This window comes from Candoia aspera, chromosome 2, assembly GCF_035149785.1.
Source record: "Candoia aspera isolate rCanAsp1 chromosome 2, rCanAsp1.hap2, whole genome shotgun sequence".
Lineage (NCBI taxonomy): Eukaryota > Metazoa > Chordata > Lepidosauria > Squamata > Boidae > Candoia > Candoia aspera.
The window spans coordinates 10,656,654-10,675,679 of record NC_086154.1 but is presented as its reverse complement, the minus strand read 5'-3'; the positions used below and the strand labels follow the sequence as shown (position 1 = coordinate 10,675,679).

The window sequence follows — 19,026 nt, the reverse complement described above, 5'->3', positions numbered from 1 at the left end:
TCCAGTCTGATGGCCATTCTTGTGTTTTCCAAATTTGCTGGCATATACCATGTATTACCTTGACAGCATCATCTCGCAAGATTTTGGACAATTCAGCTGGGATACCATCGTCTCCTGCTGCCTTCTTGTTAGCAATGCTTCTCAAGGCCCATTCAACCTCACTCTTCAGGATGTCTGGCTCTAACTCACTGACCACACTGTCAAAGCTATCCCTGATACTGTTATCCTTCCTATGCAGGTCTTCTGTATATTCTTGCCACCTTTTCTTGATCTCTTCTTCTTCTGTTAGGTCCTTGCCATCTTTGTTTTTGATCATACCCATCTTTGCCTGGAATTTACCTCCGATGTTTCTAATTTTCTGGAAGAGGTCTCTTGTCCTTCCTATTCTATTGTCTTCTTCCACTTCCACACATTGCTTGTTTAAAAATAATTCCTTACCTCTTCTGGGTAACCTCTGGAATTTTGCATTTAATTGAGCATATCTCCCCCTATCACTGTTGCCTTTTGCTTTCCTTCTTTCTTGGGCTACTTCTAGTGTCTCAGCAGACAGCCATTTTGCCTTCTTGGTTTTCTCTTTCTTTGGGATGTATTTTGTTGCCGCCTCCTGAATAATGTTGCAAACTTCTGTCCAGAGTTCTTCCGGGACCCTATCTACTAAGTCCAGTCCCTTAAATCGATTCTTCACCTCCACTGCATATTCCTTAGGAATATTAGTGAACTTGTATCTAGCTGATCTGTGGGTCTTCCCTAATCTCTTTAGTCTGATTCTAAATTGTGCAAGAAGAAGTTCATGATCGGAACTACAGTCAGCTCCACGTCTTGTTTTTACCAACTGTACAGATGTCTGCCACCTTTGGCTGCAAAGGATGTGGTCAATCTGATTTCGGTGTTGTCCATCTGGTGAAGTCCATGTATAAAGCCGTCTCTTAGGTTGTTGGAAGAGAGTGTTTGTTATGCAGAGTGAGTTGTCTTGGCAAAATTCTATCAGCCTATGTCCTGCTTCATTTTGTTCTCCCAGGCCATGCTTACCTGTAATTCCAGGTGTCATCTGACTGCCCACCTTAGCATTCCAGTCTCCTGTGATGAAAACAACGTCTCTTTTAGGCGTATTGTCCAGTAGGTGCTGGAGATCCTCATAGAACCGATCAGCTTCTTCAGCATCTGTGGTTGGGGCGTATATTTGGATCACTGTGATGTTAGATGGCTTGCCCTGAATTCGAATTGAGATCATTCTGTCGTTTTTTGGATTGTATCCAAGCACTGCTTTAGCCACTTTACGATTAATTATGAAGGCTACTCCATTTCTTCTGTGGTCCTCTTGTCCGCAGTAGTAGATCTGGTGGTCATTTGATGTGAAGTGGCCCATTCCAGTCCATTTCAGTTCACTGACGCCCAAAATGTCTATCTTTAATCTTGACATCTCACCAATAACCACATCCAATTTGCCCTGGCTCATAGATCTTACATTCCAGGTTCCAATGGTGTGTTGATGCTTAGAACATCGATTCGCCGTTCACCACCAGCACCGTCGGCCGCTAGCCGTCCTTTCGGCTTTGAGCTAGCTGCGTCATCACGTCTGGGGCTAGTTGAGCTCATCCTCTGTTCCTCCCCAGTAGCATTTTGACCATCTTCCGACCTGGGGGTCTCAACTTCCGATGGTATACCGACATATCTCTGGTTGTCCTGATGCATTTAGTTTTCACGGCAAGAATACTGGGGTGGGTTGCCATTACCTTCCCCAGGGATCGCGTTTAGTCTGACCTCTCTGTCATGACCTTCCCGTCTTGGGTGGCCCTTCACGGTTTAGCTCATGGCGTCACTGAGGTGCTCAAGCTCCAGCACCACGACAAGGTAACAATCCTTTGTTGGAGTAACTAAACCTTAATAAACATTATTTCTATAAAAAATGACAACTGTCAAAACCCAAAATCAAAATTAATTTTTTTCAGATACACAAGCAAATAATCCAGAAGTGGTTTCCATGTAGAAACAAATCCAGGGACAGTATTTTCTCTTTTGAATGCTGTCAATTTTGGCATCTCTGCCGATTCCAGTAATTTCACCATCCATCCTTTCATTGTGCAAATTTATCTTTCAATCTTTGCACATACAAAACTCTTGCAAGACTTTTGTCTGCGCAAAGAATTGCAAGAGTATTTTTGAGAAAACGGTATTCCACATTTCGCTGAGGGCTTTGGAGATGGAGAATGGTTGCAGGAACTAGCATTCTTAGCAGACTTCTTTCATCACAGGAACCAGCTGAACAAGTCTCCGCAAGGCACTGGAGAAAAGGCTGTGACTCCAAGTCACAAGATTCTTGCATTTAAAAGAGAACTGAATGTTTGGGAAAACCATGTTGCCAAAGGAAATATTGAAATGCTTCCACTGTGGACATGATATGGATCCCGCCTGGCACTAATCTGCCCCTAATCATTCATGCCAGTTTGAATGGGCAGGTGTGAGTGCTGTTACTTCTGTGGGCATCATGGCAACTTCCACACAATCCGAAGAGAGTTGTTTAAAACCTTGAACAACGAGGTCCCTCAAAACAGCCCTGTGGGAGAGAAACTGGATACCTGAAGGAGCATATCCTGAGGGAGAGGATGGCTGGCAGGTCGGAATCTTGGGTGGCACCAGTGAAGTGCCATCAAAGCAGTACCTTCATTCAACAGCAATTTGCTTCAGGCCCACTATATGGTTTGTCGAATATGTGCAGGGCTTGGCATTGTCTAGCCGTAAGCTTGACAAAGACAGGCAATAGGGTGTGGTGGTTAAGACACCAGGCCAGAAGCCGGGAGACCCTGAGTCCCAGTCCTGCCTCGGGCAGGAAGCCAGCTGGGTGAGCTTGGGCCAGTCCCTCTCTCTAGCTTGCAACAAGCAAAGTCAATGGGCAACCCAGCAGGAAGGCTCAAGTTGCGCTCATGTCATGTCACGCTTAGCAAACGTGGGTGACCTCATGCTTAACGGCTGCAACTGGAACTGACGTCATAAGTCACTGCAGTCACATGACATTTCACTTTACAACTGTGTCACTTACCGACAGAGTTGCCGGTTCCCATTGTGGTTGGTAACTGAGGACTACCTGCACTGCGTTTGAGATATAGTACTGACTGCAGGTTATTAAAAAGCTTCCTGCAGTAAACTGTTCTGTTAGTAAAGGGGGTGTAACGGCCTTTGCTAGCAGGTAGTAACCTCTCCGAGGCAGTAAGAATTGTTGCATTGCCCCTGCCTGGGTGCTGTTCCTGTTCAGTAATGTTTCTAAAGGTACCCTGGTTGATGAGGACCATTAGTTGCATCGTGAAAGGCTCTAATGCCCCCCAAACTGGACAGGTTGTGTGTTGTCATCTCCAGATCAAAAGTTTCCATTCATTCGCTTTGTGTTTGTTTCTCTTCCGGATTTCTTTTTGATTCATGCATAATGCCTTTTTTTTCATTCATCACTAACATTATTGTGAAAAAGAGAGAGAGAAGGATCGACCCTACTTACTTGTTACTGAGCTGCAATTCGAAATTGAGTCTTCCCAATGTAAGTCAAACATGGCGCTTACCAAATGAGACTGTGCTGGATCTCGGCTTTGTATGATGAATGTTTTTCAATGCATGGAGGAAAAAGATCTCTCTGGCTTTCCAAAGAGATAAAGGGGGTTCTTGTGATTTATGCAAAAAGATAAAAGGATTTCAGGTCAAGGGACGGGCCTGGGAGCACTAACAACTGTGTGCATTGCATTTTGAGGAAACAGAGACTGGTGTGGGCACAATAGCCGGGTTGGCTGGGCTCCAAACAGGCTGGAGTTGTTGGGATAGAATGTTGCATGGCGTGTTTCTGTTTAGAATTCCATCCAGCCATCCCTGCTTCTTCTGGTCCTTCCGTTCCATTCTCCCCTTTCCAATTTTCAGTATTCCTCCAGCAGTCCGAATCCCATGTCTGTCCCCAGGCACCGAATTGCTCTGCGTCTGTCGCCTTCCCTTTTATAGCTTTCACTTCCCGTAAAGATTTTTTTCAGCCTTATAACATATATGTAAGTCTTGGGGTACTTCAGAGCCTCCTAACCCCACTCCTGCAGATGGAGGATGCTATTTTGACTGGGCTTTTTTAAAAAAGGGGAGGGCAGAGGTCCACTTTCTCCAGGTCACAAACGTGGAGGGGACCCAAAGGAAGCATAAATCAGAGTTTGGATCAACAAGTTTTAATGCAAAACTGTTCCGTAAAAGTTTATTAATGTTACCTGGAAACCACTTTTGGACTTTTTGCATGAAACAGAAAAAATGAAATCACGATATCTGGATTTGATCATCAGAAATAACAATGGACAAGAGAATTAATGAAAGCTGTTGTAAACTTAGAGTAAGAGTTTAATGGAAATGAATACTTATATCTGTAGCACAGAAAGTCCGAAGTTATTCTTTTTCTGCATTTTCTTTTCTTTTTCTGCACTTTTGACTATGTTCTTTTTCCTACTTTGCTTTCTTCCTTTACTTTTTTCATTTCTTGCTAGCTTTTATCTTTTTACCTTAAAAATTTAATAAAGCTTAATTAAAAGAAGATAAAAAGACAAGCGGAAGACACCATTGTATGGGGTTCTTTTTCACTTTATTTCCAATTTCTCTCTTATTTTCTATCTTTGATTTCGCTTTGTATATTTATTACTAGTGCCTGCCAAGTGTTGTGCCCAAGCGGCCTGGGAATCCTCAAGGCTGAAAGCTAGCTCCTCTGGGAATTGGGAAGGCCGTTCAGAGTAATTCTGCCATGTAGCGAGTGTTAGGCTCCACAGTGTAATGGAGGTGCGTTTTGTTCTTGCACACCATTTCCCCCCAGGCTTCTTTCCCTTGGTATACTTCCTGCTTCTTGCAACGACATTTTTGCCCAGTTGCAGTGGCCATGAGTGCACCCTTGGGAGACCCGAAAAAACAGGTTAGGGATAGAAGATCATGGAGAAAATCTATCGATGTGGTCGCCGGAAGTCCAAAAGCACTTAATGGCACATAATCAGTCAAAAAATCTCGCCAACGCCTTAAGGAAGAGACCGGACGAGTGGATTTTTCAGCCTCATGTCGCTAGGTGGCGCTCTAGGAATAAGCAACCCCTCAAGTTTCCCACGTTCCCTTGTCTGCCAGGGATGATCAGTCCCAGGCGGCTCTCAAGCAGGCCAGTGAGTGGGAAAGTGGCTGCTGTGGTGGAAGCGTGGTTTGGCCCGTGGGTGGCTGATGCTGGGTGCAGGAGGGTGCGCCAGTGGCTGCTATTGCACTGCAGCAGCGTGGCCGGGTGGGTAGGCATGCACTATGGAGTCCGCGTGGGGGAGTGCTGTGAGGCTACAAAGTAAGAGAAATAGCCGGCTCCTTGGGAGAAAAAACGGCTTGAGTTGGAGCGACTTGCAGGAGTGCAATTGTGACTGCAGAAAACAGAAAAACTCCCACTTCTTGCGTCTTGCTCAGTTGCAGTGGCGATGAGTGCACCCTTGGGAGACCCGGAAGGTTAGGGATAGATCGTCATGGAGAAAATCTATCGATGTAGTCGCCGGCAGTCGAAAAGGACTCGATGGCACAGAATCAATGAAAAAATCTCGCCAGCGCCTTAGGGTACAGATCGTACGAGTGTGTACTTCAGCCTCATGTCGCTAGATGGCGCTCCAGGAAGAAGCAACCCCCTCGCCTGGAAAGCTGTCAATCCAGTAGCGGCGTCTGTGGTTGCTGAGGGCCGACATCCAAGGGGAGGGGGAGCGGGGGAGCTGAAAGAATAGAGTACTGGCTTGCTAGAGGGGATGTCGGAGGAGAGGAGGAGGACAGAGGAACTTCCTGTTCCGGCTCCATCCTGGGAGGAGAGCGGCGCGGCGCGGAGGAGCGCTCTGTGGTCTTCCCGGGGTTGGTCGGAGGAGCAGCAGCGGCCGGAAGGTGAGCGGAGGACGGGTGGGAGGAGAGTCCGGGAGCGAGCGGGGCTGCCTCGTTTCCTCCGCGGGGGGGGGGGGGGAATCCGATGAGCATCTCCGCTGCAACATGCCAGCTGTGTGTGTTTCTGTGATTCTCTCTCTCTGCACATACGTGTATGCGTACAGTCTATCCCCAGCATTTGCAGGTATCTTTGATGATAACCCTTTGCAGTGCTCAGGATCTGTGACTGAACCAAGCCAAGAAGTGAATTTCATCATCTGCACTTGGCTCTCCCTAGTCTTCTGGGTGTCAAATGAATCATCACGAATGTTGAGGTTAACCTAGCCTTTTGGCACTTTTGCTTTTTCATTGTAATGTGTGCTTCTTTGTTGTTGTTTGCACGTGTTGTGCAGCCATTTTATAGATAATAATTACACTAACACTTGTGTTTAAATCTTATAGATAAAAACGATGCCAGTAAGAGCCTTCTCAGCAACTGAGAATCAGAAGCAGCCTTAAAAAGGAAAGCAAATCAAGTCAGCAGTCAAACCTTTTCCACTTTCTCCAGAGAACCCCAAAAGTCTTGTTCCTCAGCAGGTGACAGACGAGGGAGAGAAAAACAGGAGGAGAGTTTTGTGCTGGAAAAAATTGAGTAGGTGAAACTCAAATATTCCATGAAAAGATCAAGGGGGATAATTTCCAAATTCAGACAAGGAGAGAAATACCTGGAAGTCAGTGGGGAGGAAAAGGTCACTTGGATAGCCACATAGGGCAGACAGTAACGCAAGCCTCAACCTGTGAGGAAGGAAAGAGTTGCTTGAATCAAAGCACCACCAAAGAAGGGATCAAAAATAGTTCTGATCTCCTCAAGAATCCAAGAATATCAATGGTGGAAAAGCCCCACAGAGGTGTATACTGTGGGAAAAGCACAGATTACAGATCACAGCTGATTATGCAAGAGAGGACCTCAACTGGCGAGGAGGCCAACCAGTGTTCTCGATGTGGCAAAAGCTTTAGCAAACACGTCACCCTGGTGATACACCAGAGGACTCACACAGGAGAGAAACCATATGAGTGTCCAGATTGTGGGAAAAGTTTCAGTCAGAATTCCCACCTGGTGAAACACCGGAGGACTCACACAGGAAAGAAAGTGTATGAGTGTCTGGATTGTGGGAAAAGTTTCTGTTTTAAGTCCAACCTGGTGATACATAAGAGAGCTCACACAGGAGAGAAACCGTATGAGTGTCCGGATTGTGGGAAAAGTTTCAGTCAGAATTCTAGCCTCGTGAAACACCAGAGGACTCACACAGGAGAGAGACCATATGAGTGTCTGGATTGTGGGAAAAGTTTCAGTCAGAATTGTCATCTGGTGATGCACCAGAGAACTCACACAGGAGAGAAACCGTATGAGTGTCCAGATTGTGGGAAAGGTTTCAGTCAGAATTCCAGCCTGGTGAAACACCAGCGGACTCACACAGGAGAGAAACCATATGAGTGTCCGGATTGTGGGAAAAGGTTCAGTGAGAATTCCAGCCTGGTGAAACACCAGAGAACTCACATAGGAGACAAACCCTATGAGTGTCCAGATTGTGGGAAAGATTTCAGTGTTAGGCCTAGCCTTATAAATCATGTAGGTTTACACATAGGAGAGAAACCATTCAAATGCCCAGACTGTGGACGGTGCTTCACAAACAATTCCTCCCTTAGCAGACACAAGAAAATGCACATGAGGCAGAAGGTGATGAGTGAAGAGAAGGCTTGAATTTCACTTCTCATCTCCCATTGGACATCGAGCTAAAAAGTTATGTATTTAATATCTGGCCTGATTCTTTTTGGTCAAACATGTCTTTGACATGAGGGAGGAGAGAAAAACACGGAAAATGATAGTTTGAGAAAGGCTAACTACATGTATCTGGCGATCAGCAGAACTTCCCAGTAAGCTGCTGCAGGTCCTCAAAGATACATGGAAAAAAGAGAGGAGCACTCAGATTTTATGAGAGATTATAGTAGGGATGTTTGTGACAGTGACAAAACCCCTATAAAGTTTCAGATGGAAAGGCTGTTCTGCCTTGCAGTTGAACATGATTAAGAGCTGCAGGAATATTGAGCTGAGAAGAAAAGGCGTTGTGGTTTTTAAGTGTCGGATCTTCAGGTTTAGGACAAGCCCCTGCTGTGACCTTGTTTGCCTGGAGGTGCCTGCTTGTTAGCCTTGATGGCTGTGGGTGACAGCAGAGCCAAGAGGCTGACCCTTTTGTTACATCCCCCTTAGTGGTGGAGATGTGAGGAAAATAATGCACAGTGGAAGATGTTTCATGAAATGGAAACATGTAAGAATTTGTAAGAACCATTCATGGCTTTTGAGAGGGAAAAAAACTGGGTAGTGTCAGCATTTCTGTGAACGTGGGGCCAAGGAAAGGCAAAGCTCCCTTCCCAAGACATGGGAGATGTTTCCATTTCTTTCACTCCTCTCTCAGGGCTTCTTTTTAAGTTTTCCCCAAAAATTCCTACAAGTAAAGAGAGGAAAATTATTTGGAGCCGCTAAGTGGCATTTTAGCTATGCAGATGAAAAATCCTGATTTTGCTGAGTTCAGAAGAAACCAAAGAATTCAAGGTTGTTCATTTTAGGAACCTAAATCAGAGATGAGTTTATAATACTTTTGTTCCTAGTAGATCACTCTGCATATGATCCCTTTGCAGAAGGACAGCCAACAGCCAGGACCAGGCCAGGGGTGGGGAAGAAGCAAGAGGCTCTTTTGGCCTTAGGCTCAGGCTCGGAGTGGCTTCAAATTTAAAGCTCTGCAAGTTGTTAAACTTTAAAAGATTCAAATTAAATTTAATTATCTTCTCCTTCCTCTTTCTTGCTCTTTTTTGGTGCCATATTTTTGTGCACACTTTTTATGACGTCCCATTTTATCATGGGCAGGACCTGCAAACGCTTCTTTTCCTAAGGATTTATTTTGGAAGTTTGCCATGTCTGGGTCATTGCCCTCTAGTGCTTCATCCTCTTGGATATGGATGGTGTCCTTGCATTTATAGAAAGATCCATCCTGCAGTCGGGACTTTTCTCTTAGAAGATACAGATCGAGAAGCCCTGCTCAGGACCGCCAGTATCTTGCTCCCATCCCATTCGTGAATTTCTCCCCATATTTAGTGGTTGGCTCTGTAGTCTTAACTGAAGATACATCAATTCTATTCAAAATATACTCTGCCTTCTATGATGTGTTCCCTTCTTGTAATTAAACAAAGACAAAGCTTCTTTAATGGGTTTTTTTCTTTTCTCTTTTGTAAAGGAGCCATTCCACTTTTTCTTCTCATTTTATGTGCTTTTTTCCCTTTAAAGCCATTTTTAGCAACGGTTGTGAGCCACCTTCCTCATTCGCCAGAAATCCTGAGGGGGGAGTCCCTCTCCCAAAGCTTGTATTCGTGACACTGTAAGCAGCAGGGAGCGTTAATGCAGAGAGGATTGGTGACCAGACAGAGGTGCCAGTGGGGGTAGAGATGAAAATAACCAATGGCTGTTTGAAACCTCCCTCAGCACTAAATACCTTGCTGCCAACCAAATGATGATTTGTTGAAAGGGGGGAGGTGGAACAATGGCAGGCCAAATTTGAGGCTATTTTTTTTTTCTGATGGATTTTGGAGAGTACCTGATGAGCTTCCAATTGCCCCAAGGCATTTGTTGCGCTTCATTTGTCAGCAACTTCATTCAGAGGGACATTGTGGCACCCAGGCTATGGTTGATGCGGTGCGAAGAATGTGGTTTGCCCCTGGAGCATATGTTGAAGCTACAAAGGTAGCACAAAACTGTTTAATATGTCAAGCCAGCAATGCATCATCAGCTAAACCAGTGCATCCAGGGGGCAGACCATGGGCACAGGGACCCTTTGAAAAATTACAGTTGGACTATATTCAATTGCCTAAGAAAAATGGTTTGGATATGTCCTTGTTTGCAGAGATCAGCTAACTCACTGGATTGAAGCCTTCCCGTGCAGGCACGCTACTGCCATGGTACTGCACGCCAGACACCTATCGAAAGACATTGTGCCAAGGTTTGGGATCCCTAGCATGTTGGATATGGATTGTGCTCAACATTTTGCAGCACACGTGGATCACGCATGTTCTACAAGCTCTGGGAATTACTCAGAACCTCCATGTTCCTTACCACCCACAATCTTCAGGGGGGTTGAACAGGCTAACAGGGAGTTGAAAACCTTGTTCGGTAAATTGTGTCAGGAAACGCACTTACCTTGGCCCCTCGTTTTGCCTGTTGCTTTGTTTCATTTGCGTATACGCCCTAGAAAAGATCTGCTTTGAATTGTTTGGAAGAGCTCCTGATGTCCTTAAGGGGCTGGATCCACATTCTCTTCATTTAGAAAGGGGGGACTTTGTTTTGTTTTCCTGTTTATCCTCCCTTTACAGATATCTCAGGCAGTTGTGGAGACTGAGTGCCTTGACGTAAACATTGCCGTTGGAGGAATCTCTCCATTCCTATGAACCAGGCAATTGGGTGTGGATTTGGTCCTTTAATAGAAAAAACACCCCTTGAACCAAAGTGGGATGGTCCATTCTAGGTTTTGCTAACTACTCAATCTGCAGTGGAAGTGGCTGAGGGAGAAATACTTGGATTCATTGGCCACACGTCAGACCTGCCGTTGTGGATCACCGTCCAGAGGAGCAAAAATGTGTGCCACCCATCTGTCTTGTGAGGGATCCTGGGGCTGACGAGTGGAACTTCAAGGACTGTTTGGGTCTCTAATAGTTTTGGGACATTTTAGTAGCAGATAATAATACTACTTGCAAAAAGTGCTTCAGGATGATGCTTCTGCTTATATTTAGTCTATTTCCTACTGTTTGGGGACAGTTAATTACCCATGGACTTGCTGGCAACATGTGGGTACAGCATGCTCTGGCCATATTTTCCACCTATGGACGTAATGTTACTCTATTATATCCACATCCAGTTTACTATTCCACACCCAGTGATAGATGCTTTGCGTAGAATAACAGACAATGAAAGGTCTTGGCTATTCTCAAACCCACCTATAGAACTTAACGCTGTTAGTTTTCGTCTGTTCCGTTTTACCATTACTATCCCGGGCATGTGCTTTTGTTTCTATAATCAGGGAAGATGGAACAAAAGGTGGAAACATTGGTCTCAATTCGAAAAAAACGACTGAAGACAAATTTATGGAAATTATACACATTGCACTGATTATTTCTGGTTGTGGGGCAACCATAGCAGTTCATGGACCTCTACCTCACAATATAGCCAAAATACTTCTTGGTCAGAAATTTATCCTCATTTTCCTATGTTCTCTCAAACTCTTGAGGGTATTACTCCCAGTGATAGCATGTGTGCTGGGCTGCAGATTAAAGATCCAAATTTATGGTTTTTCGTTAATGGTTGGGCTACTAATTTTCACCCAGGTAATTACCAGTGTGTTGCTTTGGGTTTTTTCACTTTTCCTGTACAGGTAGTAAACACAGTAATACCTGATACAGTTGCCCCTGATGGACTTTGAGCGTTGTCAGGCTATTACAGGAGGAAAAGAAGTCACTTTTCTCAACTAGGACCTCTTGGCCCAGGTTGCTCAGAGTGGTTAGTTTATGTGGAACCTCTAAATGAGAATAGAAAAACTGCTGAGGTTGCGGGAGCTATCACAGGTCTTTTAAGTTTGAGAATTAGGCCCAGGGATTGCGAGTCAAGCAAATGCTCAAAACATTCTTGGCATGACTTGTCCTTTAGAGAAATCAGTCAATGCTGCTACTTAAGTGATTTGTGCCCTTCAAACTGAAATACAAGGATCACATCAGATTACACTTGGACATCAAATGGCCCTTGATTTTTTATTAGCCAAAAGTGGTGGGTTTTGTAGTGCCATACGAGGAGGTACACAATGTAAGGTTGCTTTTCATGATCGAAATACTACAATTGAAGAACATCTGCCTTCCTTACACTCTTATCATCTCACACAACCAGCAAGACTCTTGGGCTGATACTTGGAGTAATTGATGGCCATGGTTGCCTGATGTTACATGGGTACAACAGTTACTATATGCTGTAATAGGGATAGCTATGATTTTGTTCTGTTCCTGTTGCTATTGCCAATGTCTTGCTACTTCTTCAACCTTTTCTACATTTTGTAAATCTTGTAAATCACTGCAGAGCCAACCTGTTAGAATAGACATCTATCACAAGCCTGATGCTAAACATGTTCAAGTGTGCTTTAAAATTTTAGTAAAATTTTGATGCACAAAGGGGGGAATTGATAGAAGATTTTAAATATACAGTACTTAAATACACATATATTTCATTCATGCTAGCCAGGGCTGCTTTGAAGCGTGCCCGGGGTCTTGAAGCTGCTGTTCACCTTTTTGTAGGCCCTGCCCTGCACATGTCACTCTCACTTTGACCTAACGGAGACTCCCGGGCAAGCGAATTTACAGGCGCACATGGCATTGAGCCTTTCGCAGACTTAGAATCTCCTCCTGCAGGAACAAAGCCGGCTTGCTGGGAACACCGGCTCCAAGACCCTGGGCGCGCTTCGAAGCAGCCCTGGCCAGCATGAGTGACGCTGGCTCTCTCGGAGCCTGTGGCCTGTTGGGGCTCCCAGGTCCTAAATCCTTTTGAGCCCCAGGAAATCAGGCACGAAGTTTTAGGAGGTAGAGAGGGGTTGATCTCCACGGAGAGCCAAGCCCTGTGAAAGTGCAGGAATCTTTTTATCAGCTTTTGATCTGCCCTCCACGTGTTGTGCTCAAGCGGCCTGGGAATCCTCAAGGCTGAAAGCTTAACTCCTCTGGGAATTGGGAAGGCATCTCAGAACAATTCTGCCCTCTAGCAAGGTTTAGGCTCCGCAATGGGTATTTGCACGCCATTTCCCACCAGGATACTTCCTTTAGTTTACTTCCTGCTTCTTTCAGTGGCATTTTTGCTCAGTTGCAGTGGCGAAGAGTGCGCCCTTGGGAGACCCGAAAGAACAGGGTAGAGATAGAACTTCATGGAGAAAATCCATCGATGTGGTCGCTGGGCGTCGAAAAGGACTTGACGGCGCCTAATCAAAAAATCTCGCCAGCGGCTTAGGGTAGAGACTGGACGAGTGTGTTTTTCAGCCTCATGTCGCTAGATGGCGCTCAAGAAATAAGCAAACCCCACGCCTATAAAACTGTCAATCCAGGAGCTGTCTCTGTGGTTGTTGAGGTCTCACATCCCGCGGGAGCGGGAGGGCTGAAAAAATAAGAGTATTGGATTGTTAGAGGGGATATTGGAAGAGAAGAGGAGGGCAGGGGAACTTCCTGTTCCGTCTCCCGCCTCGGGGGAGAGCGGTGCGGAGGAGCGCTCTGTGGTCTTCCCGGGGTTGGTCGGAGCAGCAGCGGCCGGAAGGTGAGCGGAGGACAGGCGGGAGGAGAGGCCGGGAGCGAGCGGGGCTGCCTCGTTGCCTCCGCGGGGGAGAATGGGATGAGCAAGTCCGCTGGAAAATGCCAGCCGCTGCATCTGCCTCCCCTCCCCACATTTTCTTCCCCTGGTGCTGCACGCTTTGAAACTGGTGCGTGCACTTTTCTGGCGGTCGGGAGATTTAAAGAGTCTCCTTCACGTTAGCGTTGACTCCTTGTGATTTTATGGAGATTCTGTTTTCTTGGCAACAATATGGGACTGAACTGCCACGGCCGTCTCCCGGGGTGTTTTTTCTTCTTCCAAGTCTAGCCAACAGACTCTCCCATCCATGTATTCACCAGGTTGAACTCTGCTTAACCCAGCACTTCTTTAAAAATAGCTATTGAGGACGTTTGGGATGTTCAGGTGTAGAGGTAGTCTTCGCATACCACTTGTTTAGTGACCATTCAAAGTTAGGATGGCACTGAAAAGGAGACTTCCACCTGGTCCTCAAACTTGCCCTCAAAGCGATGCGGGTGCTGGCAACCGGTGCACGTTTACAACGGTGGTAGTGTCTTGCAATCACGATTGCTGTTTGCCACCTTCACATCTGGCTTCTGGCAAACGAAATAAATGCTGAATCCAGCAGGAAGCTGCAAATCATGGTTATGTTACATTGCACTTTCATCTGTTGAAGCACCCCAGCCCTCTCAAAGTAGCCCCAAAAGATTGACCTTACCTTAATTCTTGGACATTTTGCAGGCTGAAATACACATGGGTTTTCTACATACATACATTTGTAGGGGTGTGTATCTGTATTTCTGTGTGTGTAGAATCCATCCCCAGCATTTCCAGATATCCTTGATGATAACCCTTTGCCGTGCTAAGAATCTGTGATAGACCCAAGCCAGCAGGTGAAGTTCAGGATGTGAACTTGGATCTCGCTAGTCTTCTGTGTCTCAAATGAATCATAATGAATGTTAGGAGTTAATCTAGCCTTTTGGCACTTTTCCTTTTTCATTGTAATGTATGGTTTTTGTGATTGTTTGCACATGTTGTGCAGCCATTTTATAGGTAATAATTAAACCAAACACTTGTGTTTGAATCTCATAGACAAAAAGGATGCCAATCAGAGCCTTCTGGACAACAGAGCATCACAAGCAGACTTAAAAAGGAAAGCAAATCAAGGCAGCAATCAAATCTTTTCTGCATTCTCCAGAGAACCCCAAAACGTCTTCCTCAGCAGGTGACAAACGAGGGAGGGAAAAACAGGTAGAGAGTTTTGTGCTGGAAAAAATTGATTATGTGGAACTCAAATATTACATGAACAGATCAAGGGGGATGATTTCCAAATTCAGAAAAAGAGAGAAATACCTGGGAGTCAGTGGGGAGGAAGAGGTCACTTGGATAGCCATGTAGGGCAGACAGTAATGCAAGCCTAACCCTGTAAGGAAGGAAACAGTAGCTTGAATCAAATCACCACCAAAGAAGGGATCAGAAATAGTTTGATCTCCTCGAGAATCCAAGAATATCAGTGGTGGAAAAGCCCCACAGAGAGATACATTGTGGGAAAAGCCCAGATTACAGATCATAGCTAATTATGCAAGAGAAGATTAACACTGGAGAGGAGGCCTACCAGTGTTCTCGATGCGGCAAAAGCTTTAGGAGGCATGCCACCATGGTGAGACACCTGAGGACTCATACAGGAGAGAAACCGTATGAGTGTCCAGATTGTGGGAAAAGTTTCAGTTGGAAGTCCAGCCTGGTGATACACCAGAGTACTCACACAGGAGAGAAACCATTTGAGTGTCCAGATTGTGGGAAAACTTTCTGCTTCAATTCCAACATGGTGAGACACCAGAGTACTCACACAGGAGAGAAACCATTTGAGTGCCCAGATTGTGGGAAAAGTTTCACTCAGAACTCCCACCTAGTGAACCACCAGAGGACTCACACAGGAGAGAAACCGTATGAGTGTCCAGATTGTGGGAAATGTTTCAGTCAGAATTCCCACCTGGTGAGACACCAGAGGACTCACACAGGAGAGAAACCGTATGAGTGTCCAGAATGTGGGAAAAGTTTCAGTCGGAAATCTGAACTGGTGATACACCAGAGGACTCACAGAAGAGAGAAACCGTATGAGTGTCCAGATTGTGGGAAATGTTTCAGTCAGAATTCCCACCTGGTGAGACACCAGAGGACTCACACAGGAGAGAAACCGTATGAGTGTCCAGATTGTGGGAAATGTTTCAGTCAGAATTCCCACCTGGTGATACACCAGAGGACTCACACAGGAGAAAAACCGTATGAGTGTCCCGATTGTGGGAAATGTTTCAGTTGGCATTCCAACCTGGTGAACCACCAGAGGACTCACACAGGAGAGAAACCGTATAAGTGTCCAGAATGTGGGAAAAGTTTCAGTCGGAAATCTGAATTGGTGATACACCAGAGTACTCACACAGGAGAGAAACCATTTGAGTGCCCAGATTGTGGGAAAAGTTTCACTCAGAACTCCCACCTAGTGAACCACCAGAGGACTCACAGAAGAGACAAACCATTTGAGTGTCTGGATTGTGGGAAAAGTTTCAGTCAGGATTCCAGCCTGGTGGGACACCAGAGGACTCACACAGGAGAGAAACCGTATGAGTGTCCAGATTGTGGGAAAAGTTTCAGTCGGAATTCCGAAATGGTGAGACACCAGAGGACTCACACAGGAGAGAAACCATATGAGTGTCCAGATTGTGCGAAAAGTTTCTGTTTGAAGTCCAACCTGGTGAAACACCAGAGGACTCACACAGGAGAAAAACCATATGAATGTCCAGATTGTGGGAAAAGTTTCAGTCAGAATTCCAGCCTGGTGAAACATCAGAGGACTCACACAGGAGAGAAACCATATACATGTCCACATTGTGGGAAAAGTTTCAGTCAGAGTTCCAACCTTGTGGTACACCAGAGGACTCACACTGGAGAGAAACCGTTTGAGTGTCCAGATTGTGGGAAAGATTTCAGTGTTAGGCCTAGCCTTATAAATCATGTAGCTTTACACATAGGAGAGAAACCATTCAAATGCCCAGACTGTGGACGGTGCTTCAGAAACAATTCCTCCCTTAGCAAACACAAGAAAATGCACTTGACGCAGAAGGTGATGAGTGAAGAGAAGGCTTGAATTTCACTTCTCATCTCCCATTGGACATCCAGCTAAAAAGTTAAGTATTTAATATCTGGCCTGATTCTTTTTAGTCAAACATGTCTCAGTATTAGACATGAGGGAGGAGAGAAAAAAATGGAAAATAATAGTTTGAGAAAGGTTAACTAAACGTTTCTGGCTATCAGTAATCTGCTGCAGGTCCTGAAAGGTACATGAAAAAAAGATAGAAGCACTCAGATTTTATGAGAGAATATATTAGGGAGGTTTGTGGCAGTGACAAAATTCCTGTAAAGTTTCAGATGCAAAGGCTGTTCTGCCTTGCAGTTGAACATGATGGGTGAGAGCTGCAGGAATATTGAACTCAGGAGAAAAAGCACTGTGGGTTTGAGTGTAGGATCCTCAGGTTTATGAACTGCCCCTGTTGTGATTGTGTTTGCTTGGAGTGCCTTCTTGTTAGCCTTCGATGGCTGGTGGGTGATAGCAGTGCCAAGAGGCTGAGCCTTTTGTTGCATCCCGCTCGGTGGTGGAGGTGGGAGAGAAGAACTGCACAGTGGAAGATGTTTCATGTCTAGAAATGGATTGTGTAAGAACCATTCATGGCTTTTGAGAAGGAAAGAAACTGGGTGGTGTCAGAATTGCTCTGAACGTGGGTCCAAGGTAAGGCAATGCTTCCTTCCCAAGACATGGGAGATTTTTCCTTTCTTTCACTTGGGGTTTCTTTTTAAGTTTTCCCCAATGATCCCTGCAAGTAAAGAGAGGAGAATTATTTGGAGCCGCTAAGTGGCATTTTAGTTATGCAGATGGGGAGGAAGCAAGAGGCTCTTTTGGCCTTAGGCTCAGGCTCGGAGTGGCTTCAGATTTAAAGCTCTGCAAAGTTGTTGAACACTAAAATATTCAAATTATATTTAAATCTCTCCTTCCTCTCTCTCTCTCTCTTTTTTGGTGCCTTTTTTTTGTGTGCATACCTGTTATGATGTCCCATTTTATTATGGGCAGGACCTGCAAACGCTTCTTTCCCTAAGGATTTATTTTGCAAATTTGCCATTTTGGGGGCATTGCCCACTGTTGTGCTTCATCCTCTTGGATATGGATGGTGTCCTTGCATTTATAGAAAGATCCATCCTGCAGTCGGGACTTTTCTCTTAGAAGATACAGATCGAGAAGCCCTGCTCAGGACCGCCAGTATCTTGCTCCCATCCCATTCGTGAATTTCTCCCCATATTTAGTGGTTGGCTCTGTAGTCTTAACTGAAGATACATCAATTCTATTCAAAATATACTCTGCCTTCTATGATGTGTTCCCTTCTTGTAATTAAACAAAGACAAAGCTTCTTTAATGGGTTTTTTTCTTTTCTCTTTTGTAAAGGAGCCATTCCACTTTTTCTTCTCATTTTATGTGCTTTTTTCCCTTTAAAGCCATTTTTAGCAACGGTTGTGAGCCACCTTCCACATTCGCCAGAAATCCTGAGGGGGGAGTCCCTCTCCCAAAGCTTGTATTCGTGACACTGTAAGCAGCAGGGAGCGTTAATGCAGAGAGGATTGGTGACCAGACAGAGGTGCCAGTGGGGGCAGAGAGGAAGATAACCTATGGCTGTTTGAAGCCTTTCTCAGCACTAAATACCTTGCTGCCAACCAAACCGGACGTTAATACTGCGCCTTCTGGCCTCCTCTTGACTTTTGTGATCCCTCCCCATCTGAAATCTCTGCAAATTAGTGCAATTAACGATAGAGAAAATGTTCCCATGTGAGGTTTTTTCCCATTCTTGCTGATCCTGGTTGGTAAAGGGGGTTGCATGAAATTCCCTCAGCTCAATTGGCGATGTGACATGGAGCATTGGGGTGGAGTCCCACGGTGCCTGTGCTGAATGTTGTTTCACCCTTGGGGACACTGAATTCTACTGGTGGAAAAGCCTGATTTTAAAGATGGAAACCCTGAAAAGGGGAGAAGGAAGCCAGGAGAGCGACCGTCCTACTCAGAACAAGGGAGTCTCCGCATGTTTGGGGGAGAGCCGAGTTAGTCTGTGGCAGCCCCAAAGCTGAAGGCATCGAAGAGCAGATCCTGGAGTTGGTGATGCTGGAGCAGTTCCTGATGATCCTGCTGCTGGAAATGCAGCGCTGGGTCCAGAAACAGAGTCCGGAGATGGGCAGCCAGGCGGTGGCTCTGGCCGAGGAGTTTCTTTGGAGGCCTCAAGGTGGTGAGCAGAAGGTGAGCCTGGCTCCTTTTTGTGTTCCACACCCTTGTGGAATCTGAGAGGTGGAAGGCGCTGTGGAGGGGCTTTCCAACTAACCCACCATGGGAGTGTTTTAATGACACATAAGCAGCCTAAAATCAGGAGGGGTCTGGTGGCTCCTTTTCCAACTAGAACATTTCATCAAAAGACATAAGCTTTCGTGAGCTGCGGCTCATAATCAGATGCATGGCGTGGCTAGGTTTAAATTGGGGTGAGACGGGGGAGGGAGAGAAAGATAGGTTGGTGGTGCAGACGCGGGTTACACGGGAAACAGGCTAGACGTACCTTATCAAATAGCAGGTGTAACGTGTTACATCCCAACGTTTGTGTGGAGACCTTCTGAGATGGCCTGGAACCTTTTGATATATGTGAGTTCAGCAAACTCTCATGCAGGGGTGCTGTTAAAAAGAG

General features: G+C 45.5%; 2 protein-coding genes across 2 annotated transcripts in view; both read left to right on the top strand.

The window, feature by feature from the left end:
* The window catches only part of LOC134492100 (zinc finger protein 271-like), a 226,221-nt gene extending 213,647 nt beyond the window's left edge, over positions 1-12,574 (top strand). Inside the window, exon 3 of the mRNA XM_063296252.1 lies at positions 12,430-12,574. Within this exon, the coding sequence (XP_063152322.1) occupies positions 12,430-12,496 (67 nt within the window). The 3' untranslated portion in view covers positions 12,497-12,574. The remainder of the gene's footprint in view (positions 1-12,429) is intronic.
* LOC134492182 (zinc finger protein 850-like) lies at positions 6,308-17,185 on the top strand. Its single transcript, XM_063296371.1, has 2 exons — positions 6,308-7,423; positions 14,856-17,185. Exons 1-2 carry the CDS (start codon positions 6,752-6,754, stop codon positions 16,401-16,403), a joined length of 2,220 nt encoding a protein of 739 aa, XP_063152441.1. The 5' UTR covers positions 6,308-6,751; the 3' UTR covers positions 16,404-17,185.
* Positions 17,186-19,026: the final 1,841 nt, after the last annotated feature.